A 21,817-nucleotide genomic window follows, 5' to 3' on the forward strand; every position below is an offset into this window, starting at 1 on the left:
GGAAAATAGAAGCCAGAGAGGGGAAAAAAATAAAATACAAGCATATTCACATTCAGAACACATGAGTTCAGTGACACTCCTGTAACATATAATGCAAAGCATGTGTGATCCTGTATCTGCTCTCAGGGAAACTTTTGCAAACTGCACTTTTGCTGAGGACCCTGAAAGAGTCACTTAGTCAAAAGCCATGTGAAATCAGGTATATTTGTTCACTGTGGTAAGTAAGTAGCTCAACAGTTAATATAAGAGAAAAACCTCTTACAACCATCCAAAAAATGGCCTTACTCACAACCTGGAGTGTCAGAAGTCTGTCATGATGGACTGCCCATCAGCTTACTGATATGAGAACAAAACATCTGTACAGAACCTGTGACCTTGCCTTCAAAGTCTTTCAGGCTTGTGGAACATGAACAGTCAGAAGCCACAAAAGATGGACAAGTGGAAGAGTGAAAGACAGCTCTGTCTTTTTGGGCACATCTTTCACTACAAACTGCCACATTCACAGTCCTTTTTCATTCCTTTTCCTTGAATTCTAGTAACATGAATGGATTAGTTATTGTACTTTTTCATTAATAATCTATTTTTGTCTGGAGCCCCCAATGGATCACCACAAAAATCTTCACTGGAACATCTCAGAAATTATGATGAGTACAGAGGAAGCAATTAAAACTGATTAAAAATGGAGAGAAATGGATAATTGACATTAAATGTTCACAAGGGACATTTTCTAGCATTAAAAAAAAAAGTTTATAATACAGCACCTCAGCTACAACTTGAATAAAGCAATTCTCAAGCAAATGCAGGCTGTGCTTTCCCTGACATTTTCCCTTCCTGGCACAGCCAACCTTGCTGATGTTCAGGTTCACTCAGCTGGTTTTCATCCATTGACTAATTTTATCAGAACAGTGGGTTTGGTGGTAGCAAAACAAGCAGAGCTGTATTTCACAAATTGCTCCTCTCTCAGATTCATTAAAACTAATCTGCTGAATACCAGGAGAATTTAAAATCCGGAGAAGCAATTTAAAAACAAAAACAACAAAACCCAAAAGAATTACGAAAACATCAAACATAAGGATGTATCTTACACAGGAAAACTAAATCACTCCCAAAATGTCAAGTTAGGAATGGTAATACACTGATATGACACATAAATGTCTCTGTGAAAAATTATCACAACTTCCACAAAATTCCTAAAATCTATTCAAGGTTTTAACCTCCTTTTTAGGGAATAGATGAGACAAAGTCCCAGTCAATATTTAAAGCTGTTATGCCACAGTTTGTGCTTTACAACAATGTAAAATTCTGCTTTGGCCCACATCCTCAGCTCTGCTATTGAACTGCAAGGGAAATACTTTACTAGAAGAGTATACAGTGCATTCAGCATACAAACCTAGAAAAAGGACATTGAATTGAACTTATAGTCTTTATGACTATCAGTTATAAAGCAAAACAATAATACAAATACTGCTACTTACTTTAAAAAGGCCTCATTCACAGCCTCTAGAAACTCTGAACTGAGAACCTCTTTTGATGACCCTCCATGGTAAAGAAGGAGAGTTTCCAGCAATGGAGTTAGATCAGGCAAAGTAATGAGAGGCACACAGAAAATGGAAATAGCATTCACACGACTGGCTGAAATGCTGAGGGAAAAAATAAACACAGTTCATATTTCAGAAAAGTCATAAATTCTAAACTGTTGGGCAAAAAAAAAGGACATTAATAATTACAGAATATTAAATGTAAGACATGCACACCTAACTGCTGAAAAATTATTTACTAAAATGACTGTTGACATGTAACTTCTTATTATGTGCAGAATTTTAATAAGTCAGATTAAATCTTCATATTTAAGTGCTCAAAGCAAACCATGTGAGGGATACCAACACAATTCTCAACTGAACCCAGTTATGTTGGCTCCATCACCATATGATTCCTAGTAGACCCTCTTCTGTCTTTCCCAGGGCCAGTGAAGGAAGACTAGAGAGTCATAGCTCCCAGGTAAGTTTCCTGGAGCCTGAGAAGAGACCACCTAGCTGCTTTTCAGGCCTCCTGTTCTTTTTTAACCTTTCTTTCCTCTTAACAGAAACTATTTATAAATCCTGCTGTCTTCAAGTGCTCATCTGGAAAATTTTTGTCTTACAGATCTATAGCTGAAGAAATATGTAGCCCCTTTGGATCTTAATACACAAACCACTTGCTGGATCTTCTCACTAAAACTACATGGCTGGAAATGGTTAAAGACAGTGGAATCTGGAACATAAAGAAAATACAGAAACTTTGGAACTTAAAGAAAATTAAAATGGCGGAGACTAGATTTGCAAAAAGAAATCACTTTCCCAGAGATTATATATTGTTTCTAGCACATGAAATTGTAGCATTGACAGGAAAATACTTATAAAGACCAAGAACTATGAAACGCTGAATTCTAGCAAATTAAAATATTGTCCTATATTGTTTGTAAAAGGCTTCTCTGAGTTCCTGCAAATTTCTCCTGATTCACTAAAAGAAGTGCATTCTTTGAAAGAATCTAAAAGTATTTTCTTTGAGGAGTCACCAATAGGACTTCAGGACCCATTGGTGAGGATTCTCAGGTCCTGAAGACTTGAGATGGGAATTAAGAAGGCTGCTTAGCAGTATGGAAACAAGGTACTAATCATCACCATTAAGGTTTCTTATACTGAAATACTTCAAAATGCACTTTTGTTACAAGTGTTTTTGTAAGAATGGTAATTATTGGGATGATCTTATCATGCAGCAGTATTTTCCAGGATACACAGACCTGAAACTTTACATCAGCTCCCTTTACAAAATTATGTTTCTGATTCCTTATCCAGGATTAGCCAAATTTAGCAGATGAATTTACTCTTACTCAACTTCAGTTAACAGAAGAAAAACCCTGTAAAGATAGTTTTGTTCTACATAATCTTCAAAATATGTTATTGGAAAATAGTGCACAATCCACTCCACTGTTAACAATGAGTTTGCCACAATGTTATCACCTGAATTTTTAAAATATCACTAAGTGGAAAAAGGAGGAAATGTACACCTCTAAAAGCAAACTACTTTTGTCTCTGGAATTTGAATAAACATCCATATGATAATGTCTACATTCAAAAATCAACCTAAGTTCAAAGTTTTCTCTTTCTCCCAGCAGAAATAAGGTATTTTTCTTCCCAACAGTCTCAACCAGGTTTTCAGCTAAGTCAGTTTCACCCTGCTTTTTAAAATGTGGGCATTTAGTTCCTACATTGAAAGAAACTTCATGATACTCCTCATTAACTGCGTCCATAATTTTAATATTAAAATCAGTTCAAAACATATTCAGCTCATTTAATCTGCCTTACCAAATATCTAGATGCAAAGAGAGAGAGGAGGATAATAGCCAAGTTAAGCCAAGAAAGGCATAAATCAGACAGCAAAAGGACATGATCACATGACAAAGAGTGACAGCAGCACCATTAGGCAAACGTTCTTTAAAGGTCCCTTCCAACCCCTCTATTACTCCTAGGTTAAGTACAAACTCTTACATGAAGCCAAGCTTACCAAGCTTGTCCATGACTTAAATTATTTAACATATGTATCCAAACCTTTTCAACTGAAGTCTAATTTGCCCAAGACTGTAAAATGATCCTCAGTGAACTGTAATAACCCAAACCAAAACATATCAAACTTATGTTTAGATAACACCTACCTCTCCTGAATGTTAAGTCCATTGAACTGGTTTTCTCTGAGCTCTGTTACTAATGAAACGACCATCTGTTAAATAAAATAAAAGTAAATAAAATACATTACTGACAATTTACTGACAATAAGCAGACATTAGTTGCGTGGTTCTCTGTCTGACTGTAAAGGATGTACTGTGAAGATTAACAACGTCCTCTTTTCATCTGTTTTGATTTTTTAATTTTTTAACTATTGATGTCAAATTAAAGCTCTCCAAATCACTGAACAAACTGTACTGCAAAATGTTATTTTACACATTATATACTTCACACATTTTAAAACCAAGATACTCATTTTAGCTCTGCTTCCCCAAGAGTTAAGGCATAAATTTCAAAAGAGAATTACTAATAATTTTTACATGCTTTGTCTAATTTGAGTGAATATATCATTAAATATTATTCCCATTATTTTTATATATCTTGAATAGAAAAGTGACTTTAGCTAACATTTAGTGCTCATCTCCCATTTCCCAGCAAATACAGTAAAAAACCATTCAGAAGTTACATTCTAATACAAAAAATAATAAATATAACTTTAACTTCATGGAGAAAAAATGATAGAATAGGGTTTTTCTTTTGTTGTAGCACAACAGGAATGGGAATTTTGTTTTTATGAATATTTATTATAGTGTAATCTAATAAAAATTTCTCTTTTGTCCAGAGATCTCCCACTTCATTTTTTCCCTTAAAAGGTTGTAAAAGTAACTGAGGTAAGAAAAGATAAACAAAATTCAGTTCATGTTCCTTATCACAATGACAGCTCCATGTATGTGCTTATAAACTGGTGATTTATTATTGCCAGAATCTCAATTACACAAAATACTTACATTTTTAACCAAGTGACAATAATAATCTGCTGCTGTGTAGCCCAGAGCTGATATGAATGTACTGGTTTCTGCTTCATTACTTTCCCACTTAGAAGAAGAAAGGAGATGGCACAACAAACTCTGAAAAATCAACAGAATGGCAATAAAGTTCCAGGCTAACACAAGCTATGTAAAGGGATAGGACTGCTATTGAGCTCTGTCTGGGGTAAGGCCTTTTGATCAGCTGTGGCCATTTTACACCACTGATACAGAAGGGCAGACAGCCCCCACCAACCATAAGGAAAATGCTGCAACTGCTGCAATCGAACGTGGGTTCACACAGCACATGATTTCAGCAGCTGTCCAATCACAGTGGAGACCATTCACACTAAAACCACAGACTGTAGCTAGGTTTCAGTTCTCTGAGAGCCATTTGAATCATCTGTAGTCTTGACCAGTACCATGATCAAGAAGAGCTAGAGTGAAATTAATATCTACTTTTCCATATCACTTTTTCAAGATGCTCTGGGATTCAGGTCTGGTCTCATACCGTAATTCACTTAATTGCATCATTATTTTGAGAAGATGATGATGAAAATCTTATCTTGACATTTACTTCTCTACCAATTTCACTAAAAAATGCTTTATGTTTCATTAAAGCCTTTTATATAGATTATCACCATATGATAATCTAAGCAATCCTTTCATGATAGATTCTAAATCAGATTAACAGATTTGGTACACTGGTTCCACGGGTGTGCAAGGGGGACTCTGAGCATAGTACTCATCCTTTCCTAGTTCTTCAGCCCTATGCTACAGCTCTGCTGTCATTTGGACATTTGGATCTTACACCCCAGCATGAGCACCTTCCCCAGCAAAGTCATTATGAAAACCAAAAAGTGCAAAATATTGAGGAGGTTTTTTCATCCTGGCGTCACAACTGAGCTGAGATAGTTCTAAGTTGACCATCAAACTATCTGCTCTGCATTTTTTACAGCTTTCATTTCTTCCTGTTCTTGACTGCTACATGCTGACATAACAACAGTCATGTTCCCTTTCCAGGGTTAATTTCAGGGCTTTCCGTATCACTGACACTTAAAAGTATAAACTTTATATGGCACTAAGTATATAAAATTCCTTGTAACAGAGGCTCAGGATTAGAATATACTGAAAAAGGCCTTCATTTAAAAAACATATGATTAAAGGAACGTTCAGATAAAACCTCTGTGACTCCCATGTGTTTAGGCTGCTTCTGGGCATTCTTACTAATAAAAAGAGAAAGCTAATGAAAGATTTTTGAGATTAAACAAAAAAAAAGGAAATCTCATTAACTTATTTTCTCCTTTCAGAAACTCAAGTATTTATACATGCATTTGTTGAACATTCCTAAGCAACTGCTTCCAAAGTCCTAGAATTAACATATATTCAATCCATGTGCTCCATGTTTGATTAATGTGAGAGAGAGAAGAATCAGCAGAAGAACACCAGAGGTCTAAGAAAATGCACTGTTATCAAAGTAAGTAACAAGAATTTGGGATACCTTATTTACTTGTACTTCAGGTTTCTTTTACTACCTTGAAGAGTTATGTTAAATGTCTAAATATTCTTTTCCTTCATTGTACAACTTTTTTCCTAGATAGCCCTCAACAGGAGCAGCTGCTGTTCTATTGCCATCCAGAGAATTCCCACAAACAAGAGAAGGAAAAGCACTGTGGCAAAACAGTTTCAAAGTAGTTAACTTACATTCAATTTTTGCATTCTTAAGAAAAAGACAGAAAAGAGCAGATATTAAAAATGTACAAGCCTCTAAAAGCAAAAGTTAAAATCTATTAAACTGTACAATCTCCCAACAGGCCTTAATCAATTCATGAATAAAAAATAATAACCTTTATATATTTTTATTGTCTTTTGTAACTATTACTATAGTTAAATTTTCTTTTCAGAACACTATCAAAACTGGATAGTTTGCCAAGCAGAATGAAATAAGGGACGAAATTGCAAGTCAAAAACAAAATAAAGGATGCGTTAAAACAGCAAACCTGGGATGCCACCTTCTTGAGAGGTAAGGAAGGGGCTTGAAAAGTACAAAGTCTGTCGGATTGATTGGTGAAAGATTTAAAAAAATCTTGATCAGTGATAATAAACATAAAAATCTCTGAAAAGGATTTGGCAGGGTGACATGGCAGCAAATGACAGCTAAATGAGGAAATGGCTTCAAACCCCACAGCTTCACTGTAGCACTACCAAAAAAATTTATTATCTAGTGACCCTTTCTTTAACCTCTTGTGAAGAGTACTCTCTTTGTGAAGAGTACTTTCAAAATTACTTCCCCCCCTACCCTTATGTTATGCAAGCACTGGAAGAAAAGAGAAGACAAAATGACTATACATCATCAGAGTCTGCATATGTCCTGTAACGCTTTCCTGCAATGGTTTTCGGTTTGGTATTGTTTTGGGGTTTTGCTTGCTTATTTATTTGCTTGTGTTTCACTTTCAATTTACTAGATCCGTGCAAGTAATTTGCACTTTTTTTTTTCTTGAAATGTACAAAATCTCAGCCAGAAGGGGGCAAGGGAAACACAGGCAAGGATATTGTAGTCAAGATGAAAGGAGCTATTAAGTATTTATATAAGACAAATAGGTATTAAAGATAGAAAACATTTACAATTCAGCTCTATGTCCTATGTATTTCACTTTACTGACAGTGTTGCAGTGGAAAGCCTGAGACATCCTACACGCAACAATGGTATTTGTTAACGGCAAGTTAAAGCATTTGTCTTTTTCCATTTAAAAGCTTTCTTACTCTTCTAGAACACATACAGAAAGTTCTCCTCTCTAAAAAAAGCAGCTTATTTATTTCTTATATCATTCTGGTTGTAAGTGATAATTCTTTTACTCTATATTAACAGAGAGCTGTCTGGAAGAAAAATTAGTACTGATGCTTTACTCATACTTGACAAATAAGCTATTACGATAAGGAATATTTAATGTCGTCATCAATGGGATGGGACTGAGTGGGACAGTAGGATCGAGGGCATCCCCAGCAAGTTTGCAGATGACCAAGATACATGGTGCAGTTGATTCCATGTGGGAAGGGATGCCATCCAGAGGAAGGAGGGGCAGGCTTGTGTGAACTTCATTAAGTTCAACAATACCAAGTGAAAAGTCCAGCACCTTGACTGGGGCAATCTCCAATATCAATTATCAGGGATAAATGGATTGAAAGCAGCCTTGCAGAGGAAGGCTTGAGAATATTTGAAATTAACTCTTTCAGAAAGTATTATAGAGAAACATAAAAGATTTCAGATTTTCTCACATATATAGGAAGCAGTACAAACATTCAAACCTTGTGACAGGTTCCAGTATTACATTATGAATCCCCCAGGTATTTTGGAAAATCAAAAAACATGACATATTACAGAGCCACAGTATCAAACAGTTATTTGATACTGATGACTTTTAAGGAATCATTTCAAGATCAATACTATGAGGTACTCAAGTACATGACGAGAAAATTGTCAGCACTAAATGTACTCCTCTATTGATGGTATCAGTCAAGGATCCTACACTGGCCCAGCAAAGTCAACAACTGATGATCTGCATAATCATCTGTTATTCCTGGCAGTGAATCAATTACTATTCACTGTCTAATCCACTAACATCACACTCTACAACCCAGGAAAGTAGATCTGCAGCAGAAATGCTGCATTCAAAAGGAAAAATAACAAGAGGTCTTTTATTTTTACATTTCCAGAGTTAAAATGGCTGATTTTGGAAAACGAACACTAGTCAGATGCACTGTAATATCCTAAACAACTTTTGTGTTGACTTCTCTCACCACTGAATAAGTAAGAAGGAAACCACCTTAACTGTAATTGCAAGAGAAGAAATCCATCCTCCAGCCTAGGATTAAAGGCATGCTATTCAAAATCCCATTCAACCTGAAACTGAATTAATGAATTTTAATAAAGCCCTCGCAATGACCAACTTCTTAGAACAACCTTGCAAGTGACTTTATTGTACTGATGCAATTTATACTGAGTAATACTGCAGATAATTCAAAATCCACTGCTGCAGAGAGATTTCTAATATCTTTAACAGGCAGACAATCCTATGAGCATTACCACAAAGACATAAAGTCATAAACCTTCTTTATCAAAGTAAGCACACTGCTTCCTATCTACAAGATCCTATACCATACCTCCACTACCTCTCTACTCCCACAACAAAATTCAGTATGGCATATGCAATAGGATATGATTTGCAGAGGCAAAGCAAGGGAAGAAAAGAAATTGTCTCCAGTTGTTAGACCTCACAATAATCCTTGTTCTGTGGATGGTCCAGAGCTGGGATATTAAGATAAAGAAAACAAAAGAAAAAGAGAGGATAAAGAGAGAAAAGAGAAAGAAAGCGAGAGAAAAGAGAGAATGCGAGAAAAAATAAAGAGGGGACCTGATTCATTCCCTTTTATGGTTCATCTGGTGCATGCTTCTGGTTCTATATAAACTACTTATCACAAAATTTTGTTCACTCATGCACAGCCAGCCCTTCTCCGGGAAGTGGGGTGAGGGTGAGGGACTAAGCATGAGTCTCAAGGCAGAGCAGGATCTTGGCTCAGAACAGCACTGCCCCAGCTCCACAGGACTCTCTCTTCCAATCACACCTTTCCTGCAGCAATACTCAGAATGTTTGAGACAAAACATGCTTAGGCGTGATCCTCTACAGTGCCCCCTCAGTCAGTTTGTAGATGAAACTGAGCTGGGTGGGAGACTTGATTTGCTGAAGTGTAGGAAGGCTTTACTGAGGGATCTAGACAAGCTGGATCAATGGGCTGAATGAGGCCAGTGGAATGAAGTTTGATATGGTGAAGCGCTGGGTCCAGCCCAACACTGCTCCAGTCACAACAACCCAGACAGCACTATAGGCTGGGGCAAGAGAGGCTGGAAAGCTGCCCAGCCAAAAAGGGCCTGGGGGTGCTGGTCAACAACGGCTGAGCACGAGCCAGCTGTGCCCAGGAACGCCAAGGGCATCTTAGTCTCTATCACCAATAGTGTGGCCAGCAAGACAGGGCAGGGATTGCCCCCTGTACTCGGCACTGGTGAGGCCACACCTTGAATCCTGAGTCCAGTTCTGGGCCACTCACTGCAAGAAGGCCATTGAGGGGCTGGAGCAAGTCCAGAGAAGGGCAACAGAGCTGGTGAAAGGTCAAAGCACAGTCCTTATGAAGGGCAGCTGTGGGAGCTGGGGATGTTTGGGCTGGAGAAAAGGAGGGGAGACTACAACCATCGTTCTCCACAACTGCCTGAAAGGAGGGTGTAGCAAGGCAGTCTCTTCTGTGACAGTCTCAGTAACAGCTGACAGGACAAGAAGACACAGGCTCAAGTTGCACCAGGGGAGGTTTAGACTGGATATTAGGAAAAATTTCTTCATTGACAGGATTGTGGGGCACTGAAATAGACTGCCATATCAATGATGGCATCACCACTCCTGGAAGTCTTCAAAAAGTGTGTAGATGTGCCATTAGGGGACGTGGTTAGGTGGCAATATGGCAGTGCAATGTTAACATTGGACTTCATGATCTTATAGGTCTATTCCAACCTCATTATTCTAAAGTAGACTAAGTAACTAAAATACTTTTCACACAAGCTAAGCTAACTCTTTTGATACTCCTCTTGAAGTAACAAAGATGATTTGCATGTACTATAAGGGATTTACTGCATTATTCCATAACTTTGTAACAACCATCTCATGAGGCACATGACTCTGTGAAAGCCTGGAAATTACTTTTCTGGAGCAGAATTCGTCCCTCCACTGATTTAAGTAACACAGTCCCAGGCAAACACCAGCTCAACTAGTGTCCACAAATCCAGCAAGGCAAGAGGTGCTTTAGGTTCTGATACTGTATTTACCAAGCAGGATCCAAAAGCTCTGAACCCTTTTACCCCTTTTCTTTCTGAAATAGCCATTATTTTCCTCTACACATCAATGGGGAAAAATATAGAAGCTTGAATAAAAGGCACAATTACTTCTGAAATTAGACATCAACACATAAACAGAACGTGATTTTTATTACAAGATGGTAAGTTTTATGCTAGTCACTGTATTTGTGTAGCAACTGTCCTGGAATTTATGACACAGTTTCAAAGACATTCCAGGGGAGGCAGATAAAGCAGTTTATTTCTGGAAACTTCTCAACACACTCTTTCCAAAATATTTATGGTTCTGAATGTCCTCAGAAGCAGATGTGAAAATCAATAGCTACAATGTATTTTGAACAGTGGAGATGGATGGTTTCACTGAGATAAACCATTCAAACCTGCCACTAATTAAGACTTCCCAGCGATGATACTGAGCTCTTTTTTGCCATCTTGGATGAGTCTACCAAAGCAACAGTAGAGCAGGATGAAACTGAATAACCTATTATTTATTCTAAATAAATACTTCTATTAAGCATATTCTGCTTGAAAACACAGTTATTTTTTTAGAAGAGACCATTAATGACATTTCGCAGAAAATTATGATCTGTGTAAATCTGTTGGAGTAAGTACAGCATGGATATCATTCTCAAATCTGGTCAAGTAACAGGCTTATTTCCGACCTTTCTATCTGCTTCAACGGGAACCAGATTTTCTCAGCTCTACTAAAAGAAAGCAGGTATAATACGAAAAACTACATCTTATTCAGAGGAAGCTTCAGATGCAAGTGCTATTTCTTATTTGCATTTAATAAGACTTTGGAATGAGAATTCCTTATATGCCAATGACTTCAAGAGTCTGTACATCAGTGTTGCTCTTAGGCATTTCCTCTACAGCCAGATGGCCCATGACTTCCAACACAAGTCTAGAAGATAAGCAGTCAAATTTTATTTCCAATATGGCTTAAAAAGTAATTCAAAACTGTATAATCGATTACATTATAGATAAATCAGACAATATGATTTCCCGTCTTAATTTAAAAATTTAAAAACACTACATAATAGGGTTTTTCTTTACATGTAGGATCCTAACAGCCCACATTACTTCCTAAATCATTTAAACAGAGTCCTCAGTAAGCAAGATATACACTTTGTTCTGATTTGTTTTGTGAATATAAATTAATTTTTTGTTTGCTAGCTTTCAGCAGCTCAAATTCTTGTAAGTATTTTTTAGTTATGTTTTCTTAAAATCCTACCTAAAGGCCTGTGAGTTTTATTGTGTCCCATATTCTCTAGATGGAATAACTGACAATAAAATGCAAACAGAGTTGGTACTCCTAAAACCTTCTTACTACGTAATAAGCAGCCAGTCCTGACGAATCATGGTGGCTAAGTCTGCAAATAATAAAGCTGTACATTCATTTAAAGACCATTTCACCAACTATTTAAAAAATCAATTCTGGGACTGGAATGCTGATATAATACAATTCATATTACTTCCACACACTCATCCATTCATAATAAAGTTTCTGACTTTTAATTTTGCTTCTGAGACCTCTTGCTCACTTGCTCTGTGGCTCCAGGAGAAGAGAGAAAAACAGTTTTCCACAAACCAAAATCAAGACATAAGAGAATATAAGGTGGGGGAAATGTAAGCACAGAGAGCTCCCACGACCTTGAGCATATAGCTCAGAGACAGAGATGGATACAGTGTTTGACCTAAGACCTTGGAGAAGGCTTGGAGCTTTAGAATAGAATAGTGAAACAGACATAAGAATGAAGATTTGTAGTTTAAACACAAATATGTTTTAAGCAAGTAGATATAGGCCCCATATAAGTGAACAAATCTATTAAGCAAAATAGTAGAAGATTTTAGAGTTTCACAACAGAATTTGTTGTAGAGTTGAAAAAAAGTAGAAGACACAGCAATAAATTTCTGTAGAGTTACGTGATTGGATAGAAAAAGACACATTACAGCAAATAGTGTAAAACGTAGCAATTAGCAATTGGTTATAAAGATGCTAGCAAGCTTTGTGGAAGTAGCTGATTAGATAAGAAATTTATAAAAGACATTATAACTAGACTTAGTTAGAATTAAAGGCTTCGGATGCAAAGCTTCTAATGTGATAACTATGGATGTAGCAATCTTAGTCTCACCCTTCCATGAGACTGATTATGCAATAAAACCATCTTTTAAATGCCTCATCAGTCAACCCTGTCTTTCTGCATTCTGAACAGCTGGTGCCCACCGTGTGAGGCACAAGACTTTTATCACAGTTTGGGTCACCCTGAAGGATGGTTAAAGGAAGCCCCGAGAAGAGGGTGAGTTAAACTCCAATCGGCTGCTGAGAGGAAGCAGATTACCGTGCTTGCTAGACCAAGCCTGGCCTGAGCCCAACTTGGATCACCTGCAAAGAGACGTCTGGTGAGCTCCGGGGAATGGGACAAGAGATGTCCAAAGAACAGAGAGACATTTATGATCTAACTCTTGTGCCGTGCCCAAGCAAGAACTTAAAAAATCTTTCATGCTGGATATAGAAAAATTTTGAAAATACACATTTAGAATTTGCTTCTACTACGTCTTTTTGGAATGCTGTTGGGGTTCAGCTATACGACGTGGTTACTCAATCAGGATTTTAGAGTCACTAGGTTCCTCCCAGTATGCCATGTGCTTATGGAGATATTTAACAAACAGTTCAGCCCAGCTGCAGCCTTGGTAACTCCCTCAGCTCTGCCCCTTGCTGCAGCTGTGCCTGCTGTGGCTCTGCCAGCTCAGGCAAAACCCCTGCCTCCAGTGGGCCCTGCTCCTGCTCCCGCTCCAGCTGCTGCTCCTGCTGCCCAGACTGCGCCTGCAGCTCCGACTGTGTTACCCGTAGCCACTTCTGAAACTACAGAGAAAGGGAAAGATAAGAAGGAGCTTGAAACTTTTAAACGAACTATAGAAGTACAATCATTTTCTGACTCTTGCGCCCCTAGTTTGTTTAAAAGTTCCAAGCTCCTTCTTATCTTCGCAGAGAGCTCCCAAGGCCTCCAGCATATAAGCTCAGAGATAGAAATGGATACAGCGTTTAACATAAGACCTTGGAGAAGGCTTGGAGCCTTCGGTGCTTGCAGTTCCCACTATAAGGTATCAAACATTTAAGTATGGTGTTTGATACCTTATAGTGAGAAATGCAAGCATCTAGCTTTTAAAGTAGTATTTTACTCAAAATTATTCTGTTTTCTCAACATTTTATAAAATTCTCAGTGTATCAATTAGGGGAAATTACATGGCATATATTTGTGAACAATTATTATCAACATGTGAGAGCATATTATGCTAAAAGAAATAGTAAAAATCGTAAAAAAAAAATCTTTAACTAGACCATTGATAAGCAAACCAAAAAATTCAGTCTCTCCTTTAAAATTAAAACTGGTTAAAACACATTTCAAAAGAGAAAATGTTAAATCACATACACACATACATTTCAATTATTAGCTACTCAGCCTCTCCCTTCACCAAACTGAGTCTATTACAGTAATGAGTCAGAGGTTCTGCAAAAAAGAAACCACTTCAGTTTTACTTAACATTAGGAAAGCTTGGAATATTCTTCAGTAATTTAGTTAATTAGGTTCAAAGTGCCTAAGTACAAGGATAGGAGAGGATTGCTTCCTGCGTTTCTTTCTGACATTTACTGTCAGGGAGTTTTTTTGTTTCAGCACAGTTTATGGATATATGCATCTACAGGATGGTTTTCATTAGCTAAATTCTGTGCCAGCACACTACATAAAACTGCTGGCCTAGTTTAGGATTAACCGGATCTTCTCTTTTTAGTCCTCCTTCACTTGAAACATAAGTCTGATATCTGCCTACATCTAAATCTCCATTGATAACCATGACAGACTAGTTGATCATAAACAAATATTCTGCTAAACACTCATACAAAGACAAGGATCTTGTCATTCAAGCATGTGATCAAGTTACAGAAAATCTACAGATAAATGACTAGACTGAATTACTTTTGAGCTAAAAATAAAACAAAAAAACCCTACAGTAATAGTACTATTCTTTCAGAAAATTAATACACAGACCTCATTGCTTTTCGCATATTCCCAGACATGAAAACACAGATTCTTTGAAGTTCTCCACACTCAACCTGATGATTACCCTTAACCCTGTTCTGTCCCTGAAGAATTCAGCAGACTCACTTTCAGTCAGTGTTTTCAATAGAACTGCTATAGGTGCTCTTACATTAGGCCAATTTCCTTAACTTTGTTTCGGCAGTCATAACTACATTTTTCTCTTTAAAAATATGTTTAAAGTATGGCAAAAAAACACTAAAGGACCATGAAAACCTACTAGAAAAACTTAACTGAAAAAAATTTCAAAACCCCATTGAGACAAATATGCTTTTTCTTTAGAAAAAGTATGCTATGAATTGTATTACTCTTGCTGATACATGAGGCTTAGTAAAAAGACTAGTCTCATATTCTACCTCTGTTTCCTAAAATGGATGAAAAATGTTACATGATCCTAATTTGCAAATGAAATGTGGAAAAGAAAATTATGGGAGGGGAAGGGAAGGCTGCACTGTTTTTCCCTCACCAGTTCAACCTCAGTTATCTTCTGCGACACTAGTACAGTAAAAACACATTGCACTACTATTGCGGCTAAGACCATGAAACTTTTTAATGGATGAGTTCCAAAGTCTAAGCTCCATCTGCAAGTCACTAACAAAACCCTCAGAAATCATAAGAAAGAAGCTAAAGAACTGTTGGGCTGGCAAGCTTCGAGTCTACTCTTGGCCTCAGACAGGAAAAGCAGTTTCAAATCTCCTTCCCTTTACTCTCTCCTTTCTCTTTAAGAAACACCCACCTAGAAAGTGCTATTACTCTTTGTATGAAAAAAGGGGAGACTTTTGATGCTGAAATAAAACACACATTTACACTAACTTACAAAAGGAAATTCAATAGCTCTACCAGAGTAAACCATAAATCTTTTTTCTTTTTTTTTTAAAGCTCTCTGGTTTAACTAGCCAGTGATGTAGAATTAATTTCCTTCTTCCCTCCACAATTTTCGAAAGCAAACTTCCCACTGAAGAATTCCTTTTATTCACACAAAAAAGGTGTCGAAAAGAGGGATGAATAAATTTAGAAAGAGTGGATGGATTGTAAGATTGTTTCACTTTTACTTTAAATCTTTGAGTTACATAATTTCTAGAAAAATTATAATCTCAAATTTATGCTTTTTTCAATGACTGCATGTACCCATTTTTATACTTCCAATAGGTACACATTGCAAATACGGCACCTAATTTACAATGATATTCAGGAAAAATTACTTTAATCACTTTGAGGTTGGACTTCCTAAATATCATGATGTTAAATGTTTAAGGGGAGAAAATTGTCCACTGAACTTCTTAGCAAAAAAAAGCACAAAGTACATCTATAATGGTGATACAACAACTGCTGGTCAGTTTGAGCAAAAATATCTAAAGCCAGTAGAATTTCTTCAAATAGAGACCTCTTTTTGTGTCTCAGTAACAAATCATTATTCTTTACTAGAGCCACCTGGCATGACTGAAGTGCTCTGAGAAATGTCAGCTGGCTAGCAATTTGTGACACTTGCTGTTAAAGCTCAAGCAGCCTTACAGGAAAGCAGAATTCTTGGTTTCTCATTCTGTTCTTTGACATACTTAGCCTTTGTTTATTTTGACCCAGAAGATGAGAAATCCTTTATAATCATGTTAGCTTGGCATTGTTAAAGAATTGTATTTGAAGAAGAAAGGTCTGTTTTTTCCCAGCCCATTCATAATACCATTCTATTTTCAACCACAAGACTACAGTAATGCTTGCAAACTTGAAAACATTGCAAATTCTCTTACATCCTACAAATGTAACTGTCTACTTGTGACAAGAGAATTCCAAATCAGCTTAAAATACTGATTCTCAAAAGAGCTAATGAGAAGACTATCTAGATGTATAATCTTAAAAGTGTTCAAAATTACCAAAAACTCATTATGGCAAACTTTATAAAAGCAAAAAAAGAAAATACTGACAGTGAACTCAGTAAAACTTCAAGATAATAAGTATTAGAAATAGTTTATGTGCTGTATATGAAGACATCTTCATTCTAAAATGTTTTCCATGTTAAAACGATCCAGCCCCAGTCTCTTCTTGTATGAATAAGTTTAACATCTTATATAACCCTCCTGTCCTTTATGGAATAAATGATTTTAGAACATATTCTACTAGCAATCTTGAATATATACTATCACTGTATCAATTACTCATCTTTGATTCATCAGTCAATTCCCATTTTCACTGCAATATCTCCCATACCTCACCATACCTAAGAACCTTGGGGTCTTTAACCTTTAACAGACTGTACATTAGCAATTTTAAGAGGCAGATATGTCAAATTTCTAGCAAATACTGCTATGAGATGTGGATTTCCTAAGGTGTGTACACCTTAGGAAGTGCACCCACTTCAACAGGATAAAGCCCTTTTTATCTGGGACACAAATTAATTGCACAAAGGACAGAGAAAAGTGGCTGAATCACTCTTTATTCCCTTGGGACACATTGAAAAGTAAGCCAACTTGACTCTTAAAATTCTATTTTAGCTAGTAATTAAAAATTTGAGAAGTCTCTTATCACATTGAGAGTTCATTGAGTCATTAGGCTCTAATTAATTATGTCAGATCTTAAACACATGCCTTTGTTTCATGTAAGTCTTTTGTCCTCTATTTTGATTCAAGAGAAAAATCACTTTGAACTATCTGTTACCCACTGACACTTCAGACATTTCTTTCAAGCTGATTTACATACTTGATTCCACATATGGCTAATTACAATCTATCAAAACATACCCTTTCATGCACATGCACTTAAAAAATAAAATTAAATTATTTGTCCTCAACTGCAGCTGATTTATATATTTCAAAAAAGGCCTGTAAATGCTATGTAATGATTTTCATGACACCAAGTTTAGCTGCTTAAATCTATTCCATTAAACTCAGATTCTAGTGACTATACGTCAAACATCACGGAGGAGAAATCAAATTCCAAATGAGTAAACTGGCCACAAGGTTAAAAAACACCAGAAAGTTCCCCTTCTTCATTTTGGTTGGAGAAAAGGTAGTGTGCTAATGGCTAGGGAGACAATAAAGCATTTTACAGAAACAGCAAAACCACACTAGGCATTGAAGGAAAAAAAAATCAGGAGAATGAAAAAAAGATGAAAAGCTTTTAAATTAAACATAATACAGCATTTAATGTAAGGCCAGAGGTTATTTCTTCCTGCAAAAACCAACAAAACATTCAGGTTTTAAAGTAGTATGTATTTTAATAATAAAAGCCAGAACACAGCACAACAAACTTTTTAAAGAGCCCATAGATAGTACATTATATAGCATTTAGTTCAAGCAAAACTGATTTGGTAGGTAACAGCTGACAGAAGCAAGCAGCCAAAAGGAGGGGTGAAGGGAAGCTATATTTTTTCAAAATTAAAACCCCTTAATGGTCTGTGGAATGCTGTTTACTTCAGCTCTCTTTTACAACTGCTGCATGGAGAAGGGATTGACTGAAACGTTTGCAGCCTGTGGCCGGCCACCCACAGGATGGGAAGCACGATGATTAAAGAGAATGCTACGTTGTTGTATCTGCCAGCAGTCTGTTCCATGCTGTAATTATTATACTGGCCGTCTTCTTATAATCTATTGCATCTGTTGTGGCAAGACCCCAGTGTAAGCACTGTCCAACAAGAAAACCATTGAACCTGAATAGCAAGTTATTTTTAATGTGCACAAATGGTCTGAAAACTGGATACTTTAAATACTTCTCTTTAAAGTTTATGAAAACATTTTGCCTTACAGGATAGCTAGTGACATAGAGAAAGCAGATCTACCACTGAAATACTCACTTTAACATAACTACTTAAAGATACACCACCCATTCACCCCACATCTTTATAATGAACTAAGTTGTTGAGTTAGATCTTTGAAGCACAAAAACAGTGTGAATTCTAGATAAGACATGTACCTAGAAAATACTAATATATCAGACTATATCGGTCACTTTGTTATTACATACACTGAACATTTCTGATGACCCTGATTATAACTGCTCCCTTCCTCTATAAGAATATTTAATATTTAATAGCAACAGCAACTTTGAAAATAACAAAATAAGCCCTAAACACCAAATTAAGTAGCAGTTCTCTAAGCAGAAATTTTATTTTGGATTCTGATCTCTGCATTAAGTGGTAAAGGAGTTCAAAACTTATACTACATGCATTCTCTTGACTTTTTTTTTGGTGTTTTATCACACAAAATCAAGCAGTACAACACTACTGTGCACAACACATAGCTGTTGTTGCAATCTTTTCCAACAAATGGTACAGGCAGCCTGTACCGTTTCAACAATTTTACCAGGAGTTGGCTCCTGTGAAAAGCACAGACTGTCTACTGGCTGTAACTATGAGGAATTGCACTAACCAGTGTGCCAGCACCTAGCAAAAGAGAGAAGAAGGATATATCACAAGCAAGGCTGAATGAAAACAATCAAGGACTGAGTAAAAGCCCAGTTATCTCCAAGCACTCCAGATGAGGAAATATCTTTAGACCCTCTTACATATAAGCCGTTGATGGAAGGCAAGGGTAAATTCCATTTATAGTGATTGAGGAAAACTGCTACAAAAACTCCTGAAAAACCAGTGAAAAACATAGAAAAAATTAATAGAAAAACTATAAACAAGAGACATACTTTAATCACCATCAGATGTCCTTCATCTGAAGGAATATACTATGATCTCTGCAGTGATCAAAGCTCCTGATGATTATTTGCACAGGTTAGAGGAGGAATGACAACGCTTTTCCAAACATACCATAAAAGCCATAAGATCCACAAAACCACAAAAGTGAGTCTCAGAAAGTGATTAAGTAACTTTGAACTACTTTGGCCTCCAGGAGACTTAACATTTTCCATTTGTCTCTTGGATGCATGCCTACTGGAAACACAGACGTCCCTCTCCCCACAACTGCTAGGGAAAACCAGATCCCCTGCTCCACGCCTTCCCATCCCTCTTATGCTGACATTGCCTTCTGATTATTTTATGTTTTATCATGGTAAAATATTGCAGTGATATTATCACAAAGGTAAGAAATAGCCTGAGACAACTAGTTATAATCTTAGTCCAAATACTACTCAAATTGTTTTCCCTTTAGAGAGGGGAAATATCAACAAAAAAAAAGTTTGAAAATTCTGTATTGTAACAGAACCCTGCTAAAACCTATGCTCTATGACACAGATCCTCTCTCCTTTAACTTTCTCAGTAATAAATAGCAGGTGAAGTATGTTCATAATTTTAACTCAGATATCTCTGTTCAGCTCCTAATCTCCTTCTTTCAAAGTTGTCTAGATAAGAAGGAAAAAATATGTTTCTCAGTATGTCCTCTAAGCCTTTTAATGGACACATTACCCATATATGTCATTAAAGTAGTATTCTTATCTCATAGAGACATCCTTTATTATAAATCCAACATTATTTTAATACGTCTTCCATCAGATGGTCTTGGGGCCCATATCTTCCTTAGAATGACAATTCACAAGTGATCTAGGCTCTTCCTAACATAAAAAAGCAAACTAAAGAATAGATATTGAGGTTCACTCTAATTTGAGCACTACATATTTTCTTTGTGTTACCTTAAATTCCGGTCTCCTAGAAAAATGTGAACTTGAAGACTTTCTTCTATAAAGAGTTAATTATTAAAAGAATACCTTCTCGGAAAAGAAGAGAAAAGCCCTTTACATTATGTATGGATTACTTTTAACATAAGTCCTTTCCTAACAATTTCTAATGTTTTTCCAAAACATCTGACAAAGCATGCATACAAAAAAAAAAAAAAATAGTAATGAATTTGAAAGATGGCAAGTATATGTGCCCCAAAATAAAATCAACATTCTTTACCTAAAAAGACAATATTGTCATTCCAACTCTGTGTACATCCTACACAGCATCACAGAATGGTTTGGGTTGGAAGGGGACCTTGAAGATGATCTAATTCCAACCCACCCACCATGGGCAGGGACACTTTCAAGGCATTTGGACCTTGCCTGGGTAATGCTGCAGCCGTGCCTGTGCTGGCCATACACCTTGCTGCCCTGGAGCCTGACCCCTGTTCACGACTTCACAGCTAAACCTTGGGCCTGCCTCATCACTGTGGACCTGGTGTGGCAGTCACTGGACTCACAGCTGACCCCGGTGATTGTCACTGGACTTGCTCTATAGTCAATTTCACTAGGTGTCACTAATAAGTCTTTTCAATTAGCCTCCCTATTGAATACCCTCAGATCTTACATGGATTAAGAGTTGACCAACATCTACATTCTGCCCCACTGAATTTTTTCCAAATGCTTATTTTCCAGCCAAAGGCAATTCTGTTGGGGGTCTGAATTTACCTTCATAAATGCAATAATTAAGAGCTGAAAATTGTTTCATTTCTGAATTTATTTACAGACCTTTTGGCCACAACTGGTTTATTATTATTTAAGATGAAGCCCTATTTCACAAAAAAAACACACAAGCATTTTACTGCATGAACTGAGGTCAGTGGATAACTAGGATTTCTTATTCTTCCTTTTGTTAAGCCCATGGCACAAACAGCAGCATTTTCCCATTTTAACTGACATGACTGCAGTGATATCATTTCTGCAGTTTCTTTTTTGCAGAGATGGTCACCAAAACTGAGGATTCTTTTTCATAAATTATTTATTCCATTCTGTTTTGAAAACCTTTCAAGATCTGCACAGACTGCTTCTTGAAGAGTTTTGCAAAGAGTACACTTAACATAAGGATGGTTCAGGCCACTCGATGAAGGATATTCAGAAGACTTTTTATAAAGTGCATCCACATGCATGATATTCTTAGTACAAGCTGCCTTGCTCTACTCTTCTCCATAGGTGTGTTACGACTGTGCAAAACTCTCTATGCTTCTTTCACTTAGGTTAGGAATTCTGCTTCTTTCACAAATTACTTGGAGCTTCTGACTATATGCACTTATTTATATCCAGCTTTCCCTATGGTGAGGGCTGAACAGGAACTGTTTTTCTAAAAGCAAGCCTGATGTTATAGAAAGCTTAATATCTGGCACCAACCAGAAACTTCCCTTTTTGGGTTACTATCACATATTCTCTTCTTATATATTTAAATGAATAATCTTTCATTGGTGTTGGGTTGGCTTTGTATATTGCCAAAAAATATACCAGTTATTCTACAGAACAGATGGCCTTCAGGAAAGAGTCAGCATATCTGGGCCTCTTCAGGTTTGTCCTGCACTTTGAGTACTACTCTACTGAACTGGAAGGTTTTTTTTTTTTTTGTCCATTGTCCCAGCT

The 21,817-nt window shown here is 36.8% G+C and overlaps 1 protein-coding gene across 1 annotated transcript in view; it reads right to left on the bottom strand.

Moving 5' to 3' along the window:
* The window catches only part of FANCC (FA complementation group C), a 74,685-nt gene that overhangs the window by 25,311 nt on the left and 27,557 nt on the right, over positions 1-21,817 (bottom strand). Inside the window, exons 5-7 of the mRNA XM_084225615.1 lie at positions 4,550-4,669; positions 3,692-3,756; positions 1,476-1,640 (exon numbers count right to left, since the gene is read on the bottom strand). Of these exons, the coding sequence (XP_084081741.1) occupies positions 1,476-1,640; positions 3,692-3,756; positions 4,550-4,669 (350 nt within the window). The remainder of the gene's footprint in view (positions 1-1,475; positions 1,641-3,691; positions 3,757-4,549; positions 4,670-21,817) is intronic.

This window comes from Fringilla coelebs, assembly GCF_963513975.1.
Source record: "Fringilla coelebs genome assembly, chromosome: Z".
NCBI classification, from domain to species: Eukaryota; Metazoa; Chordata; class Aves; order Passeriformes; family Fringillidae; genus Fringilla; species Fringilla coelebs.